Consider the following 19,710-nt stretch of genomic DNA (forward strand, 5'->3'; position numbering starts at 1 on the left):
AGTAGAGGAGGAGGGGCCTTTGTTATTGCTGCAATCAGATTCAGCGAGCAGGCTGCAGACCCTGGGCCAGTGTGACAAATTGCCACCTTGCTAACAATCTGGCTGGCTGAAAATGGCCACCGCGCTGGCTTTGATGGGCTGGCATGCTGAGTAAGACTGCAGCGGTGGTCCCGAGTTCTGCAACATTAGCACTTAGCACAGAGCCCATGTTGTTTAATACAGAGCAGAGAGATGGAGAGGAAGGGAGGACTGCTCACAGTTATTGGTGATTGTTACAGCTGCAGTGGCTTCTAATGTGGAGGAGTATAGATAGAGACAACATTAAGGTGTCTAGTCAGCCTGCGGATTATACGGCAGCTGAGCTGGAGGGGAGCGCTCGCCGCTGAAGGTGTCAGCAGCCCTGCCCCACTTTAATCAACAACATGATTTAGGCCTGGGAGAAGCAGGTGGGTAGACTCTCAGGCCTAAACAATCAATTACTTCAGCTGATCAACAGAGTAGAAAATACTAAACCTACTGTAGTAAACAGTCGCTGCGGTGTCACACTGTTTGTGCACTCAACAACAATGGCTGCTATTGTAGAGTTGCCAAATAAGAGGAGAAAGAAACAGACAGACAGAGACAGCAAGTGTGTCAACTCACCTTTGTGTGCCGCAGTAACAATTTCATTATATAATGTCACGCGGTTTGTGATAATAACATGAAAGAAAAAGCAACAGAAACTGCCTCCCCTCCTGCCTCAGTGGATTCTAAATTTAATTTGAGCTGATGAGCACAAAAGTTGCTCAGTTAGTTCTGCAGGATTCATCATTATTAAGTGTGGTGGCCTTAGTTTCCCATATTTGTTATTATAATGCCGTTAAAAAATTTAGTAGCTGAAGCCTCACTGATATAATCCATCTCCGTCGGTCTGATAATTAGGTTATGTGTTTTGGTCAAAGTTGGGGTGTGAATAATTTTGAGATTCCTGAATAAAACAGTAAATTTAAACTAAACAATTCAAATTTAATTGCAGTGTTGGTGTATGATTTTACGCTGCTCGCCACCGCTGTGGACAAACGTGGTTTTACATTAAGAAAACCGTCAAGACCTCCTGCTTTGGCCATATCAATCTCAGCCCACCAGGGGCAAGCTTCCAGAACTGGAGACAGTCACACTCATGTTGTCTTGAAGTAGGTGTGAGTTTGTCTTCAGGTTGAATGTTTCTCCTCGGACCACTAACACGGACTGAGTGCACAAGGCCGGATACCCTTGGGCCTCCCCGAGGTTGGGTTCCTGTGTGTGTTTGTACGGAGCGTGTTTTTGTTAAACAGAGGGGGTGTTGACTGTCAGTTTGCAGACAGGTTGAGACACTCACAGTACACGCTCATGGTCATCGTGGTCTCCACAGGCCGGAAAAGGGCGGGGTTGTTGGCATGACATGCCAGCTGCCTCCCGTTGTCAGAGCTAAGAGCAGTGACACTTTGAGAGGCAACAGAAAGACAGAAGAAATGAGAAGACACTTTAAACTGAGCTCAAAACATCACATCATGGTTGTCTCCGGCCATTCAGATCCTTTACTTTACAGTAAGTAAAAGTACATGTACAGTTTAGTCCAGTGGTTCACAGCTTTGGGGTTGGGCCTCCCAAAGGGTTACAAGATGAATCTGAGAGGTCATGAGACAAATAACAGAAGAGGAGAAAAAGCTCAGTTCTATTTCATTTTTTTAGGACTTTTTCCTCTTTGCTTTGCTTTCTGTGGAATAATGGATGCAGTTATTTAAATCAAACCACGTGAGGAGTTCAGAGGAAAAATGGTAGAACTGGTAGAAATTTCATCTTAAAGATGACAAGGAGCCACAACTAGACACTGATTTCCCTCTGAAAGAAGTAGAAAGTAGCATAAAATGGATTTACAAATTTGTACTTAAGTGCAGTACCTGAGTAAGTGTACTTTCCACCAATGTTTGGCCACTTGCACATGGCAGTAAATCCACAAATGCACTCAGTGATGTACGCTGAAAGATCCCCTAGTCCCCGCAATGCGGTGGATTTATTCTGAGCCTAGTTTACTCTTTCAGTTTATGTCTTCTATATCAAATTGCAGTAGAACGTCAACCATAACAATCACACATGGCCCACTGCTGTGTACTCTCAGTATGAATATGAGGAAGAAGCATCAATATTGCTTAAAACCTTGGCTGTTCTGCAATAGAGCTGAACAACGCTGCAGCTCCTCAGTACCAATGTTATCTCAGGATATGACAAGAGGTTATTATCTTTGACACAGTGGAGACAAGCAGGATTAAAGCAATCTATGGCCCTGCTTAATGTATAGGCACCTGGCGAACCGGCGAGGATCGGATCTGTCTCGCTGCTGGAATGTAATTTTGTGCATTTGATGGAAGCTAATTCAATCGCACAGTGCCAAGTAACAGTTCGCTGTGTGCAGAAATTCATTGTACTCACTAAGACAGAAGGGGAAAATAAGAGTGGGGTGGAAACAAGGGAAACAAGAAGCAAGAAACAAAGACAGACTTGGAGAGATTGAGCAGGCTGGTGAGGAGAATGAGTCTGGCAGGCGGGCGAACACATACGTTACTTCAGCATGCGTGTTCAGGAGCTTATCCTTTGAGCCAGACATGGTGAAAGACTCTGCACCTGTCAGCTCGACTCCATCTAAAAGACACAATGGGGGGAAGGCACACAAAAAGGGAGAATACTGTGTGTAAACTTGTTCCTGTGAGGCAGAAACATCAGTGTTATCCTCACGTGGAAGGGTAAATACTAGAATATGATAAATATGTGTGTGCTGCAGACACAGTATGTTCCACTGTCTCCACCTGTCTTTAAAATGAAATGAAATCAGCGCGGAGGCTCCAATATCAGCAAAACAAAATGATATTTTATTGAACACAATAAAGATGTACATTTCAACTAGAGGAGAGCAGATAATATATATCACAGAGCTACATCAAAACCCTGTAGAGAAATTCACACCAAGATAAAACAATAGAACATCTCTCCCTCTCTGCTTCAGCAGTATACAGCATAATAGGTGCGACAGGGGAGCGAAAGGCAAAAACAGAAAATGAGAAAATTGCAGTTTTTCTAACAACTAGGAACTTGACACATCCACTGTACATGTAATTGTAAAGTCAGTGGAAATTGGAAATTCATATGTTCGGGCTATTTCCTCCCACACAGAGTCTGCTCCTTTCAACTCTGCGATTCGAAGACTATGAAATAAGAAATCTTTACTGAACTTGCATTTCATCCTCTGCATTGTTTTTATGTTTATATATTCAGGTTGCGACCTATGGAAATCCCTGGATGTGGAATCTCGGAAAGACTGCTGCCTTTTTGTTCTAGCCTGTCAGGCTGACCATGTCCGTCAGATCAGAGAGGGTGACTCACCTTTAAAAAGTGCGATTTCAGCCATGGGCGCTGCGTCGGGGGCGATACAGGTGACGACATACTTCTTCCCTGCCACCCAAGGTGTCGCCATGTCCACCTCAAAGTACGGCTTGGATGGAGGAACTGAATGAGAGAAACAAAAGTAGCCATGTATCCATCACACTAATTCTGGGTTAGAGGAAACAGGCGATATCACAGATGGATATTAGCTTGTGCAGTGATATGATAATAAGCACTTGTAACATTTGGGACTGACTGGCATGTCATGCTGGAAGCTTTTGAGTGATTTACTGCAGCGAGGTTTGATGTTTTGTTGAGTTAGAATACAAATTTTAGACAAGAGGAGAATGCAGAGATGAAATAGTGATGAAACCGATCCAGTTCTAATCTATCATAGCAAACACCAAACACTTGTCTTCTCAGATCACCCCCAAGCTAAATGTGTGCTCTTTGGACTGATCAAAGCAGTCTTCACTTTTCCACTGTTCTACTATACAATCCTTTTTTCTGACCATAAATAGGAAATTCCAGAAAAAAAACATAGCTTTTAACAAAAGGGACCAAAAACTGTTCAGCAGTAAATTGAGACATGTGTCACCAACCAATCATCAAAGAGATTTCTGCAGATCTGTGAGTCACTCTTTACCAAGGCTATCAGCTCACCCTACGGGAACCTGACTGTTTATTGTAGCAGCTTTCAGCAAGTGGGTGAGCCCATAGAATCAGATGGCTGCCGTTAATGCTGTTATTCTTTCATCAAAGATCAAGCGCAAAGGCTGCCTGAGTTCAGAGACAGAACGGGGTGTTGGGAAGTGCAGCATGAATACGTGTGTGATGGAGACATGAAAGACCACAGCAGTGAAGTAAAGAATTATGGCGAGAATGAGAAGCCAGACAGACAGGCTGCAGAGGAGATCAGGGGCAGGAAGATGGCTGTGTTGAATATCTGCTAATGTGTCTGTAAAAAAAAAACACGGCTGGACCACAAGCAACAACTCCATCCGGCCCCTCATGCCTTCATCTCTTTGGAACATTACAATCAATCCTTGGCCACTAGGAGGAGCTGTTGCTGTGTGCAGAGTCGCCCATTGGCCCCAGTCTGCTATTGAGACAGATGAGATGTGGCTGCAGCTTCAAACTGATTTAAAAGAAGCAATTGAATCTGTGTGGACTGTGATGGGTTACCCAGAGCACTGCAGAGGCGCGCGCTGCAATAATGAGATGCATTTGTTTGTTTTCCCCCCCTCTTCCCTGAGAAGATGACTGGGCCATGCATCTATTGACAGCCCCTGCACTCTCAATCTAGTCAGGCCCGCACGATTCACATAGGCACACCACTTGTTGTGCTCGAGGAGCGTCTGGCAGCCTAACAAATCCTAAAATAAGAATAATGATATGTTCGCAAATGAGGCAGGCAGGTATCTAATTTTTTCCTCCCTCGCTCATGCTGGCCGGTTCCTCTTATCTCTCATTCACTCCATCATCATCCCTCGCTAGCAGCTCCAGCACACCCCACCCCACCCGCCCCCCCCCCCCTTTCCTCCTCACAAGCTATCCTTCTTGACCACTGCGGTTAAACTCCAGGAGTGCGGGGGAAGGTGTGTTCCAGCTTGGACTGGGAATTACAGCCCGCCATCCATCACATCTGCAAACCATGTGACCCAATCAGACCAGTCAGGATGAACTTACTCTCACGCACAAACACATTTGTACAAATGTGATAGCACACATGGACAACAACAAAACACACATTCTGTTCAATTTAGTAGACGTGCACTCAGAGCAAAGAACAGACAGCAAACAAGCTGTTCTCTTAATTAACTCTTTGTGCCCCTTCTTTGTCTACTTGCCAGGCAGCTTTTTTATTTTGTCTCCCTATCTCTCTCCCTTTCTCTCTACTTTCTAGCCCTATCTCTCTTATTAAGGTACACATATGAACACAAAAATAGGCACGCAAAGACTCGCTCCTGCTGTTCAGACGAGGAACAGTGAGCCGCAAAATTCGATTCATTAGACAAATACAGACGGATGGATGGATAAGGCAGATAAGAAGCAGATTAGCAGACACACATCAATATGCATAAGCAGCTCTTTCCACCTATCTTTCTCTCTCATTCACATACAGACGCACACGTTCCCTTTTCTCCTCTGCACACAAACACCCAAAGATAAACTCAAGTCTACAGTGCATGCAGATTTGCACGCACAAACACACTGACACAGGCGAGTGAATGCTACAGTCATCTCACTTCTCTCCATAAACAGGCGCCAGTGTGTGCACAGTAACATGTGATACAGAGCTGATTCTGTGGAAAATATTGGAGAGGGCCCAGAGGATAAAACAGTCTCTAAAAAGCTTATTGTGCTGAATTAAGAAAATAATGGAGAGCAGAAGATCAGACTTCTCAACAGCAGACAGACGCAACTCATCGCCTGTATCTCTGGAAGACAAAGATTGGCTAAAACCACACATTCTCGCACATGTACATGCACAAGAATGTGTTTTTGTTCTCAAACGGAAACACACACTCACACACACGCACGCACACACACTGTAGGTCTCAGGTGTCTGATCTCTGGCAATGAAAGCCTCTGAAACAGCACTCTTTTTTTCAGCTTCTCCCCCTTCACGTCTGCGTCTCCTCTGTTCTGGGGGAGAAGTGAATCACCCCCCACCCACTGACACATCACTCCTTCCTGACCCACTACTACTGTCTCTCTTACCTTTTGTTTTGGGTCGTTAAATTCCTGTTTGTGCACTGCCGTGACCATTAACAGAACATATTTTGCACTCATGCAAGCTCTGAACTGACTCAGTGGTAAATCTGCCTTACTTACCTACCTTGTTTTAAAAAAAGAGTTAAAAGCAAAGCAGAGCGAGAGCGAGAGAGAGAGAGAGAGAGAGAGAGAGGCATCCCAGTTGTCCCTTTAGTGTCTCATTGTGTGATTTAGCAGAGACTCATTTGTTAATTGTAAGAACCCTGACATCAGCCTGGCACTGTGATATGCACACCATCACATCAGTGCATAACACCCCGTCCTCTGCTGGGGTTATATCTTGGGCGACTGTCAGAACTTTTTCGTGAACGAAGATGAATAAAGTCACCATGTTCTACGTTGCCTGTGCCCCCATTTATAAGTTGTTCCATTATTCATAACAGGGAATCATAAAATGAAGGCTCATTATATACTCTTCAAGTGCTAAACTCATTAGCTACCGCAAAAACCTCACCATAGCCCTGGTTCCTAAAATGTCCTCTAACCTCCAACCAACACTGATAATAAGCTTACACACATGAGCACGCACTCACTCACACACACACACACACACACACACATATATCTCTGTAAGACCCAACTATGGCAACTGAATGAGTAACACAGTCTAAAACCAGAACACATCAAATAACTGTTTTGAACATTTGCAGGAGGCATCTGTACAGGCATGCAATGCGGTGAGGGAGAGAGTTGTTCATTAATAGGATTAAATGCTAAGGCTAATGGTATAAACCGAGACACAGGATGTGTCAGGTATGTGACGGGCACAGTGCGGGGTAAGTTTTAGCAGAGGAGGGGGTTTCAGTGGAGGAGGTAGAGGTTGTTATTGTCATGGATTACTCACTGCCACTTGATCTGCCTATTGCAGTAATCCCCTATCTAAGCTCTGCAGGAAGGCAAAAACACACAGGAGTTATGTTGCACCAATGGAAATGTCTTGAAAACATGTCTTTGTAAGCCCATGGATGGGGCTTATTGACATTTTTGCCTCCATCCCCGCTATTCACAGCCTGTGGTGATCCATCTTGAATTAGCCAGTCATGATAGCACTCCCTCTGACCCAAGAATCCAATTATTTGACCAGCAATCTCTGTTTTGTTTCCACATTCCTCCCCTCTCCCCCACTGTATCTCCTCATAAAGAGTTTATAGTGTTTTGATTTGATGCAGAGCTTGATGGGATATGGCCACGGTTGAGTGGCCAGGGGTGTGGGGCCTTGGGAGCTGTAGTTCAGTGATGGAGAAGTCCATGGGGAACTCATCAGAGACAGTGCTCTTGAAAAGGATGCACAGTTTCCAGTCCCAGTTCAGCACTAACAGGAGATTGAATTCATCAGCTCATTATAAAGCCCCAGATTAGTCACGTATTTTGAATCAGTTGAGTTGGTGGGGTGGAACAAATGACCCTTTAGGACCAAGGCTGCAGAGTCCTTTTTAAGTCAGTCGCTTCACGCTTTGCCCGTCGCAACAGTGCAGCTGCAAATGTCCATCTTAAACGTCCAACAGCTGTAGAGTGTTCTCAAGACGCTGAACAAAAACACCAGCTGAGATGTGTGGAGAGGATTCAGATCTGAGGATGTCGGGAACACAGGGCAGCAGTAGGTTTCAGTCATGGTTAATACAACTACCAGCAATCCCTGACGCAATACGAACATAATTCCCACACATTTTGACCTTTTCAACAAAGCCGAAAGCAACTGTCTTGACTTTGTGTATGTGGGCGCACATGCAATTGCCTTCTCAGAGGTAATAAATGTGGGAGTCAAGCCGGCTGCGGCTGCAGGTGTAGGCCTGCTGTAGGACTGCTGCAGTGTAGAACAGAACATAGCCTTTCAAAGGAGACGTCCACGGTCTATGCCTCTTCCTATCCCACACCACCCGCCATCCCTCCCACCGACCCATTGATGTCAGAAAAACCTGCTTTCTTCCCAGAGGAGAGTGAGGCTGCTAGAATTGCCCCGGCAACCTCCACGCCCCCCCCCTTCTGAAAAAACCCTCTCCATGGTCACCAAAGAGAAAGCCTGAAAGCGAGGGAGAGAGGGAGAAAATGTGCAACGGAGAGAATGGGGAGGGGGATGTAAGTAAATGAACTGCGCCTGGAGAAGAAAGGTTCTTTTAGAGTCCTTTCCTTGCCACATATGGGCTTGCTCCCACAAGCAAGAGGGAAAGGGAGAGAGAGATACCGGTTGTTATAGAGTGACAACAGGTGGTCTAATGTAGTCGCACAATTACATCTATTCCAGCCCATGTCTGAGAAGGAACTTTTCAATCACTTCTGTTATAATTTATTCCTGTGCAAGGGAGAGACATGGATCACCCCGAGGCTGCCAGGGAATCCAGGCTCTACTGATGCTTTATATTGTGCAGCTGCTGGTTAAAGCCATAGACCTACTGGAACATGTAGGGATGGCACAGTGCTTGTTAAAGGAATAAATACTGTCTGAAAAGTTAGAAAAATTGTGACTTTCTTCATGGTTCATACATGCTTCAAATGCGATTTGCGCTTGAAGGAAACCGCTGAGTTCTACTGTACCAAGGACACTTTAAATTTAGTCCCTAAATTCAAGTGTGCGCTGCTTCAAATGCAACTGCCTTATGTTAAGCAAATTAAAGCTCTTTATCAATAGAGATGAATATTTAACAGCTCTTTATATGCTGATTACTGGTCAAGAGGTTGTGCGTATGTGTTACTGGAGTGCTGAGGATGCTCGCTGTGCCTTATTACATACATCGTTTTGTTACTCTGCCAGAAAATACATGTTTAAAGCTCCAAACATCCCCTCTGTTCACACACCCCATGGTCTCGCTCACTTAGCATGTTGACCCAGGCTGTACTGGAAATGATGGCTTGACTGCTCTCGGACCGGCCCGCTTGACACACATAGGGGCCGTCATCTTCCAGTTGGGCCTTCTCGATCTGGAGATGATACTGGCCTGGAACAGAGGGGGGGAGATTAATCATGTGTGCGCCACATTATGTCGTGATAAGGATGTGCTCACTAAACACATGTAAATGATTACAAAGATGAGGGTTTCATTTAGTTTTCTTGTTCACACCCCAATGAATATAGCGCTTGCTGTTCAGAGTTGTGGCATGTATATCGATAAGTACCTCCTGCAGGCCCTATTTCTCTGTGCTGATTTCAGAGTGCCTGAATTATGGGCAATTTTCAACTTGGGAAATGGGAAAATTAACAATAAAAGCAATTTGTACAATGTCTGGCATTTCAATTCAATACGGTAGTATACTCTACTACTGACGTTTTGGGTGTTTGATTTGATTATAAATAGACTATTTTCGTATTTCTGTAAATGGAAACATATCACTTGCTGAGAACCTCCTGCTGCTGGCATTTCCATTGACATGCAAGTGGTTGTCTATACTCATTGCAGAGGCATTTTGTTTCAGAATGAATTTCCAGTATGGTAAATGAAATCCAATCCCAGATTCACAACGCTGACTGAATAAACTGTCTATTAATTGATGCCAGGCAGAGTCCTTCTCTCTGTGTCTCTCTTCTGATAGTCTGGCATGCCAACAGGGCTTGATTTGTTTGATGCATTGCCATAACCTGTGGGGATTAGATGATGTTCAGTGTTGGTTTTCCAGCTCCCGATTCTCTGGCTCACAGCCTACTAACATGTGCAAAATAGTATCTTGGTCTGACAACCGCCCAGCCCTAAAAATGCATGTGTCAAGTAAGCTGGCAAGATAATTAACACCAACCAGAAGCAATTTTCACATCTAAGTTATCATTGAGTGCAGAGAGAGCGAGAGAGACATTGAAGTTATTAATCATATTCCTCTTTCCTGAAATTACTCACAAATAGTGCAATCAAGTTGCAGAGAGTGTGTATTTATGGGAGGGGAGATGGTGGATGGCTGCAACACGATTAGCTTATTTGTTCATTATTCTGTATTTATTTCAGCAAGGGCCAGCAAAATTTTGGGATACAGTAGCCATTATGACTGCAGTGCATATTGTAGTCTATTCTCCCCTCTGCATATCTGCCTTTGTATGTGTGTATAGGTCCTATATTGTTATGTAACTGGGGAAGGTCAGTTCCAGCAGAGAGGGAAGGAGAAAACTAACTCGTGTTGATCTTGATTCAGACAACCTTCTTGCATGATTCAGTCAGTTGTGTAGAGGCAATATACTTTCTCTCACTTCTTCTTGTAATTTGAAAATCAGGCGGTGTGTTACACAATTTGAGACAGCTCACAGGTCCATTCAGCGTTTCAGAAAGTTTTTATATTGTCATGTGCTTAGTGCTACCTGCTACAAAGTAGTACAATATAAAGTAAGTAGTGCAAAGGCTTCGATATTTCTAAAAGCATTCACACAATATGACAGACCCGGACCACCTGAAGGGTCTTTATCTTTATCACATATTTTTCTAGCTCTGTTCGGTGTTACATTCTCTGGGGTAAATAGTATTCGTGCACTTCTCCAAGGCCTACATGATTCTTTGAGCTTGACTACAACTTTTCCATTTGCATAGACAAGCTAGTGTTGCCAACATGCCCCAAACAAGAAATCCCAGCAAGTGGTTAAGTTAATATTCATGTGTAACAAATTTATAAATGTTTTATAACAGTTAGCTGAAATTAAGAAAAATATGCAACACTTGCAATATATGTGATGTCAGGTGAACATGAGTGTTGATTCATAATTAAATTTTGCCTGATTGACTGGCTGCATGCCACATACTACAATTAAATTACACCTTCTGGACCAATCACTGAAAACAAATTCTCACTTAATGCTTTGGCACCTTGAACAAGCTATTCTATCTGTTCCTCAGTGTGTTTGTCTCTGCAATGCGCAGTGTTGCGCACAGATGCAGGAAACCATAGACCTAGGCTCATATCCGCACACATTACATTATCGCTTCGGCTTGAATTCAGTGCTGCTTTTCTCCCGTGAGTGTGTGTGATTTCAGCCTTTTTTAAAGCGTCAATAAACATCATTGATGGTGACAATCAGTGAAAACTGGTGGGGTATCAAGAGCAGTCAAGTGTCATCATAAATGATTTTACTCTTTCCGTGCAGTGTAAAGTGATTGCATACATCAGTCCGCAGTTTCTTTTCCTGGTAAAGTGCACCTGCGCTGATGGCTATTTTATTCATGACTGTATGTTTGAGTGTTTGACAGCTTGTGTGTGCTTGTTTTCCTTCTGTTCCCATGTACACATTCTTATTTTGTTGTTGTTGATCTAAAAAGAGGCAAGATGTTTTTTCATAACCCTTTAACTGCCGTAATGTTTGCTGTAATTTGCTCACTGACAGCTAATCAGGTGACAAACAACATTTCTGTGTTTCATACATTTGTTTGCGTTGTTTATGTAAACTCTGTAGGTATGGACAATGCGTACATGGGCATCTATGCGTCTCTCGGCGTTTATGTGTTGCTGGCAGTCTCCCATACTGTGCAACAGTGAATTGCCGCTTGTCTAGTTGCAGGCTGATCAGGAACAGATGCTCTTCTCTTACTAGGGATTGCCTTCTAATTGGCTATTACTTTTTATAGACTGTGGTGCAGATTCCACATCACACTTTATTCCCTTCCACACATTTCACTGATTTGCTGACACTCTGTTGCTTTAATTTCGTTTATTTTTTGTCTTTACATGAGTGACAGTGGTGGTGGTGGTGGTGGGGGGGGGGCTGCTGACAATCACATCACCTCCTCAGTCCCAGATGCTCCCTGTATAGAGGACTAGTGTGCCATAAGGTTCCTGTAATGTATGTGTTGCTTTATTACAGCACTTTGAAGCCATAGCAACAACATCATCTCATTTACTTTTAGAGTAGCCAGCATCAAGCTCTTCTGTTGGATGCTTCCTGAGACGACAGCAGCGCTCCATAATTAAAACCATATGACCTGTATATCACAAGAAAATCAAGAAGTATACAGGATAAATCTAATACAGACAGCATGTTATTGTGCTACTTTCTTTGGAACATCATACTTTCATCCTACATCTGACAACTTGTTCAAGCCTAAGAAGTGGCTCAGCTTTACCTTGACCTGTGATATCTTATATTTTATTTTCCACCAAACCATGCACATATTTTTTCTGGTATATAGTTTATAGCTCTGGCTCTCTCTCTCTCTCTTTAAGAATTGCTGTCATTCTTTGTTTATATACCGAGTTCAATTATATTATATTATATTATATTATATTATATTATATTATATTATATTATATTATATATTATATTATATTATATTATATTACTACATACTTGTAGTTTTTAAGAACATTCTTTTCTCTTAGGTTTATTCTCATCCTTATTCTTCTTTATTGTATATATTTTATGTTTATGTGTATGTTTAGCCCGCTGCTGCAATCAACAAAGTAAAGTCTAAGTCTAAACCCACAAACTGCAAGACTCATTCAACAAAAGGCACTTTATAATGACAAATTCTGGTGTCTTTTCAATGATTCCTTTATCAAACAAATTCATTTATTTAGCTTGGATAAGTCCATCAAAGCCCAATAAGCCAGAGACCCTATTCTGTGAATATCCCTGTTTACCTCTCTTGGGGTTTCCAATCATGCTGTAGCGTGGAAAGCCTGGCAGGCTTCTCTGAGGTCCCAGGAGGAGGCCATCTTTCACCCACTGCACAGTCCCTGAGGCCCGCAGCACCTCACACCTCAGCACAGCTGTGGCTCCCATTCGCACAGTGAGGTTCCTGGGCTCAAACCTGAAGGCCTGCTGGGCCTGCGTGCCTGGAGACACAAAAGGAGACAGAGGAAAGGAGTTGGAGTGGAATGGTAGAGTAGGGAGGAGATGTGAGGGGATTTAATGTAAAGAGCTGGAGAAGAACAAGGGCTGAGTATGTCTGGTGAGTGCTATGGAGGAAATAAAAGGAGGACAGGGAGCATGACATAAACATACACCACAGGGATGCTGTCTTGTGGTCTTTTGTCTGAGAAGGCACCCCATTGTGCCCGGCCACATTATTCATCCTGGCATATGTTTTATTGATGGGAAACTGCAGTGATACGGCCCTGAAAATGAGTCAATAAAGTAATTACTGCGAATTAAATCCCCCCTCGGCAATGCAGATAGGGTATTGGGAGGAGGAAAAAAGCATGGGGTATCAGAGACCTCGTTCACCTGTGGTTTTTCTTCAATGTCGATGTCCCACCAGCTAATTCCTCCTGGGAAGAGTAATGATTATCACTTTAATCCCCCTTGTTTGTCATAGGTGGGGTTGGCCATCCTTCAACCAGGCTCTTAGGTGACATTCAGTGGTGCAGTGCTCTTGAGTCAGGAAGGTAGCCTTAATGCAAACTGCCCATGAGTTTCTAACGTTGGGGCTAGGATTATATGATTATTATACATAGAGGTTTATGAATAAATTCAGTTCAGGTTTGAGCCAAACACAACCGCATACCCCAATTAATGCCTAGTATCTAAGCATGAATCTCGTTTAAACGATGCCCCGAAGAGAAGCCAGCCTGATTCTGCTAGGCTGTTTGAGTCTTGACCTTCATTGAAGCAATGACCAAGTTGTTTGTGAAGTGCATGCTCTGTTGCGTCTGACAACATGAGTGAGAGGCAGAGCTCTCAGATCAAGGCTGAACCAGTCACCTCACGTCAAATATGAAGGGCAAGATTGGCCATTACAGAGGATGCATACAAACAACCAAACACAGGAGCACATTAGCATACAGTTTACATAAATGAATACTCAACAGCGATCTACAGTGGCTGCTGAAATAATTATGCTTATAATAGTCATTTAGAGATATAGAAATACTAAATGCCACATGGAAATGCAGCGAAGAGACTCAGTTTTCATGTCGTAAAATGAGAGTATATAACTTTTAAATGAGGAAATGACACAATCTTCCTCTTACAAGATAAATTCAGAAGCATTCACTCAGGAGGTTTGCCTCACTTAATAGCTTATGGTGGCTAATGTCAGCAAGCTTTCAACACTGATGTCGAAATGGCATTACTGAGTCAGTTTATTGACTATTCTCTACTTGTGCTACTGATACCTTTCATGTCCCAGATCAACATTTCAATGGTTTTCTCCTAAACATGAAAGAAGTTAATACCTCACCAGGACACACATTTGTAGTGTGCCACTCGGGGTCCCCCACCACTCTCTTCTCTCTCAGTCAAGCTGCCAAATGATGACATCTTAAACCAACTGAGTCAGTGGTAATGAAAGAGAATTTAATGTTGCATTTTGCTGTATTTTGCCACTTGTGACCACAGACACTAAAATTTCAGTATCAATTTTTTTTTGGACCATAAAAATGAGGGGAGTTTCAGAGATGGGTGGTTGGGGGTTCTCTGCAAGTTTGTTACTGCATCACCCTTCATATTCCAAGTATTTGACCCATTGTTGATACAAACAGATTAATTCCTACAGCTTTTCAGGGAAGAGGGGGAGCAGGTCTATTTGAATAAACTGACTGATAAACATTTTGACTTGCACTGGTGTAAGTAATAACATTAATGACTGCTCAATTCCATTTCAGTTCCCCAGTAAGCCTTGCCAGTAAACAAGCATGCACATTACTTGGGTGTGCTGTAACTGCAGCTCCTTAAATGGAATGCATCCATCATTAATTCATGTTATTAATTACACCTTTGCTTTCTTGCTAGAACTTGTCAAACGGTCTGCCGTGAAATGTTGATTTCCATTCCCTGTTCAAGATTGGATGTCTGTAATTATATATGTATGCTTCTCAAGCCTTTTTTCTACATTCACTTGTACCTTCACCAGTTACAGCATGTACCTCATATTCCAGTGTTATCTAATGCTGATTTGTTTGTTGTCTTCCCCTCCTGTCATAATGTAGCAGCATATGTGATAAACATCATGTTGTTCACGATATGATCCACCTGAAGTGTGTTCCTTATGTCCAGTCTACTCTGTAACTTTGTTTTAGTTGCCGTCACTTCCTTAGCAATACGGTTAGCCTCTACATATGATGCTTTTAGCGCACTCACGGTTGTTGACGTGGTGGCCTTCAATACTCTGCTTCTTTCTCATTTTTTTGGTTCAAAAAAACTTAATTTTTCTTGGCAGTCGTAGGCTCTTCTTCTGTCTCATCATTGGGCCTTTTCCCATTTCCAAAGTAGCTCTCCAAAGATGTTTGTTTTTTACTAATTTTAGCTAGCTTGTGGGCTTAATTTTTTTTTGGCGTCACGTGACAGAAACAGGTATGTGTCAAGCGCGTCAAGATGAACGGAGGGATGTTATTAAAACAGAATCTGATTTTCAAAGTAAAACATCTTTCAGTGTGTGATCGTCGATAAAGTGGAAATAAAATGAAGTATTTATTCTTTCTGTGCAGTCCGGTAGTTGGGGACCACTGCACTATACAGTCAAATGACTTCGTGTTATGTTTAGTGAGTTCCATGAGCTGGAAGTCATGGTGGTAATCACTATGGAAGCTACTGAGGAAATACCCAATAGCAGAAGTGAAATTATGTCAGTGCTATATATTTTCTGTAAACAGACTCAAAGCCAGAGGTGAAAACAGGAGGGACATAGGCAGTGTATAAAAACTGATAACATGCCCAGCACCTTACTGCTCACACTGGACTGATATAGCTGGAGCCAAACCGAGCCAAATGACAACCCTGGCTGAAAAGTCACTATGGTCACATGGAGTAACCCTATCTGTTGTACTACAGCTGGGGTGTTCGGATTAAGTCATTTGCATAAAACACTAATACCCTAACACTGAGTTCCCGTGTTACCATGAATAAATCGGTTAATAAAATGTTCCTTTCTACCTGAGGTCCTGTTTATTGGCCCCTCAGTAAAAGACAGTGAATAAGATGCAGCTGCTGGTTTCCCATTTGACAAAGAAATAACAAGAGAAGAAGGCAATCATGATGATGTTCGTAGGTTCTGTGCACCGGCTGGACTTGCTTGGTATTGTGTGATTTGCTCAGAGGCTTAAAAAACAAAACTGAAAGGAGAAACATACTGTATACAGATACTGCAGAGAGCCCATCAATACTGCAGTAAACCTGGTATCTTAAACAAGAGTTTCATAAGATTAAGAGATAAGTATGTGATTAAGCAGGTTAATTTAACTGATTTACATTTAAAGCACGTGCATCGCTCTAAACCTGTGTGGTGTCATTCAATAAAGTCAAAGTTCCCACTGCTCAGGTGAACGGCCAGCACACAGATGGTACTTGAAAAGGCCACAGTTACTGTACCGATAGCTCCATGGTGACATTTGATTCTCTTACCCCAGATGAGACAGAGAAAGGGTAAAGCTGAAGGAGACACAATCCATGCTGACAAGAAGTCCATTTCACCACTGACATCTGACCTTCGACAATCCTGGAGAAAGAAAAAAAAAAAAAAAAACCTACATGAAATAGGCACAAACATGAACTCTCGGTCAAGGTGAATATAGTAGACATGTTTTTAAATGTGAAGCAGTGTAGTATAAGAAGCTATCAGACTGAAATGAGTCTTTCCATGTTTCTTGTTATTTCCGAGGTTTGACTTTCTGACAACATATTGTGAGTTGTGTTTGCAATAGTATTTACAATTCACCATAGCACACAAGTCACATAATAACAACATTACAACAGGCTTTTCAGATCAACCATTCCATCAATGAATGAATCAGTCCATCAATCCTGCATTGGCATACAATGTGAAAACACAAAAAGGTAAGTTGATTTTAAAGCACATTTAACTGAATGGAAACCAATGGCTGCACGAAGCAACTGCTTTCAGAATCAGAAGATGCTCATGCTTTGTTGTTTAGACATGACAATTTGTTTAGTAAATCGGTTAAAACGTGCAATTGTTCTGGCATGGTTCTTTAAGTCATGTCAAAATGTCTGTCGGTTACAAAGGTGTATTTGTATTTCGCAGGTAATTTCCCATAGGTACATGAAAGTGGAATAACGTGACCCACTGTAAGGATCATGCCGTGCTCTTGCTGTGAACAGATCCCAGAGACAGTTTGGAATTTAAGTCTGTACACCGTGTTGTGGGTCTGTGCCCATTGCATCCAGTACTATTTTTGACCTGGAAGAGTCCTCTGTGGATTTTAAGTCAGTTTGTAATCACTTCAATTTATCTGCTGCAGGAGTGGAACAAATAATAGTGATTTACTTAATTGAAAACTAAATATTTTCTCATCTGAATAGACAAAATGAATTGAAGGCAAGAACAGCTCTTTGACGCATCTCCCCTCAGTCGATTAGTTGCACTCCAACAGGCTTTGATAAGAATTAACTCACACTCAATTATTTTTTTTCGCTCTCAAAACATTTGTGTATTTCAGAGCCCCCAGTATACTCTTTGAACACACAAGGGCAATTACTTCCCTCTTCAATGAATAGAAAATCTTTTCTGAGGTTAAAAGTGCCCGTCTTCTCTTTATGTCTGTCTCTATTAATGCCTTATGTAGGTAAACACAAACACACTCATTATACTCTGCCTAATGCTGACGTTTTTTTCTCATAGGCTTTGAAATTTACAGCTATTCACCCAGGGACAAGAAATACTGGATTTCTCTCATTTGTCTTCGGTATAATGAAAAAAGCCAGAATTTAATCTGTACCTTTGAGATTTAGAGCTCAAACAGCAGGTTTTCCCTGCAAGGAAGAGGTTTGGGCAGCACAGAGAGGCTGCTGCTGGGCTCATGAGTCACCATTTTCATCTGGACTCTTACTGAAAGCAGACACAACCCACCTGACCTCTCCTCATTCCCATTACCTAGCCAAACAACCAGCTTAATTACTATAAAAACACAGCCAGTTGCAAGAATGTTGATTTGCTGATGCATGCTTATTTTGCTTGCATGAGAAATGTGGAATGTTGTAGCATTTGTGGAGTAACTGTGATATGTCATTTAGCAGTTGCTTGAAATGTAATTAGATAAATACCATACTGAATGGCAATTTAATTTGTCTTCACAAATATAAGCAAGACCCATATTTTACTCCAGCAGCACTTACTGCCAAAGATTTTTTTTTTTTTTTACCTTGTTCTTCACCAGCTTCTTACATATGCAAATTAGAAAGTTTGATTTGAAATTTGATTCGCTTTCAGAGACAAGGCTGCCACTCTCCCTGCAAGGGCATTAGAGGTAGCTGAGCCATTCAGCGTGACCCTGACAGGTAGATTTTTAATGGCGTCTTTCATAACATCATCAAACGACTCAATACACTCAATCCTAGACCAATTTAACGTGAAACCCCATGAAATCAGTCAATGTGCAGAAAATGAAGTTTCAACCTCCGTGCAGCCACCCAATTCAGATGTGGTCCTACATCTTAATACCGGCCTAACTTCTTACCAATCTCACCAGTTGCCTGTGGGTGCAATTACTGTAGCTTTATAGGAGCTGCATTGTGAGCCATTACTGCTTTAACACCAAACTGCTGATAGAGAAGGTTTCTAAAAGATGCAGATTAGATTATCAGCAGAATCTAATCACATCTGAATCATTGATTGTGTATTAAAACATGGTATTCTTCAAGCAGTCTGATTAAGACCCTGCTGGGAGTGCTAAAATCTAACAGAACACACCTCAGCCTTGACAGCAGACAGGCAAAATCATACAGTATCAGCTTGGTCCAGCAGCTCAGTGGCTTGACAATGTACATGTCCAATACAGATTCAAGACACTGAAAGAAGGCAAAGTTCGGTGTTCCTGTGCTTCGACTCCACTCCCCTTAGCAAAGTGTTCAAGTTTACTGGATTACTCTGACTTCGCTACACACGCTCACACACCAGCTCTCCTCAGGAAAAAGTTGAGAGACAGAGAGGCAAAACCTTCTTTCAACCTCCACCAACTCAAGCGCATCTGCCTGCCTAGGGTGCACAGAGAGAGAGTGAGGCAGGCAGACAGAGAGGGGGTACCTCCGTCTTAAAAAAAACCCAAGAATCTTTGAATAGGTGTGTGGATTTGCATGAGAGACAGAGAGCTGTGCTTACCTGTTGAGTGACGCCGAGGCTCAGGAGCGCCTTTTTGTCTTCCTGATCTACAGATGGCTCTCTGAACACAAGTGAGCAACGGAGATGTTAAAGAATGCCAATGGGACTCCCCCTTCTCTCACTCCTTAGTCTAAGACAGAGGCAAACAGATGAAGAGAGGGAGAGAGGCAGTAGCGGAGACTGAAGAATGAAGGAAGGTGTGTATATGAAAAGTGTTGGTGGCGGTGGTTACAAGGGGGTCACCTGTACGGGAAAATAAATGTCACAAAAACAATAGCAATGTCATTGCTGCCCCAAGGATTCAGAGAATCTTTAATGCTTTTGAGGCCACACAGTAACGACATGGACCTCTTTCAGCAGAATTGAATTAACTATAAAAGCTTAATAAAGTTGCAGTGAGCCGGTAATAAGAGCAGATGAACATGCTTGTAGTTTCTGTCTATTCTGCCTTCCTGGGGAGTATTCATGGATCCTCCTATTTAGTGTTTCACTGTGCTGGGTTGGAAGGAGCAGTGCAGCCCTCAAAGACACAGATGCAACATGGACGTCTTCACAGCTGCTACTTTGTAACATTTACGCT

General features: G+C 42.6%; 1 protein-coding gene across 1 annotated transcript in view; it reads right to left on the reverse strand.

The window, feature by feature from the left end:
* Positions 1 to 19,264, reverse strand: part of nphs1 (NPHS1 adhesion molecule, nephrin) — a 35,831-nt gene extending 16,567 nt beyond the window's left edge. The window contains exons 1-7 of the mRNA XM_076736376.1: positions 19,131 to 19,264; positions 16,418 to 16,511; positions 12,718 to 12,912; positions 8,985 to 9,107; positions 3,397 to 3,519; positions 2,577 to 2,658; positions 1,358 to 1,461 (exon numbers count right to left, since the gene is read on the reverse strand). Coding sequence (XP_076592491.1) covers positions 1,358 to 1,461; positions 2,577 to 2,658; positions 3,397 to 3,519; positions 8,985 to 9,107; positions 12,718 to 12,912; positions 16,418 to 16,481 — 691 coding nt within the window. The 5' untranslated portion in view covers positions 16,482 to 16,511; positions 19,131 to 19,264. The remainder of the gene's footprint in view (positions 1 to 1,357; positions 1,462 to 2,576; positions 2,659 to 3,396; positions 3,520 to 8,984; positions 9,108 to 12,717; positions 12,913 to 16,417; positions 16,512 to 19,130) is intronic.
* Positions 19,265 to 19,710: the final 446 nt, after the last annotated feature.

The sequence above is a fragment of the Chaetodon auriga genome, chromosome 8, assembly GCF_051107435.1.
Source record: "Chaetodon auriga isolate fChaAug3 chromosome 8, fChaAug3.hap1, whole genome shotgun sequence".
NCBI lineage: Eukaryota > Metazoa > Chordata > Actinopteri > Chaetodontiformes > Chaetodontidae > Chaetodon > Chaetodon auriga.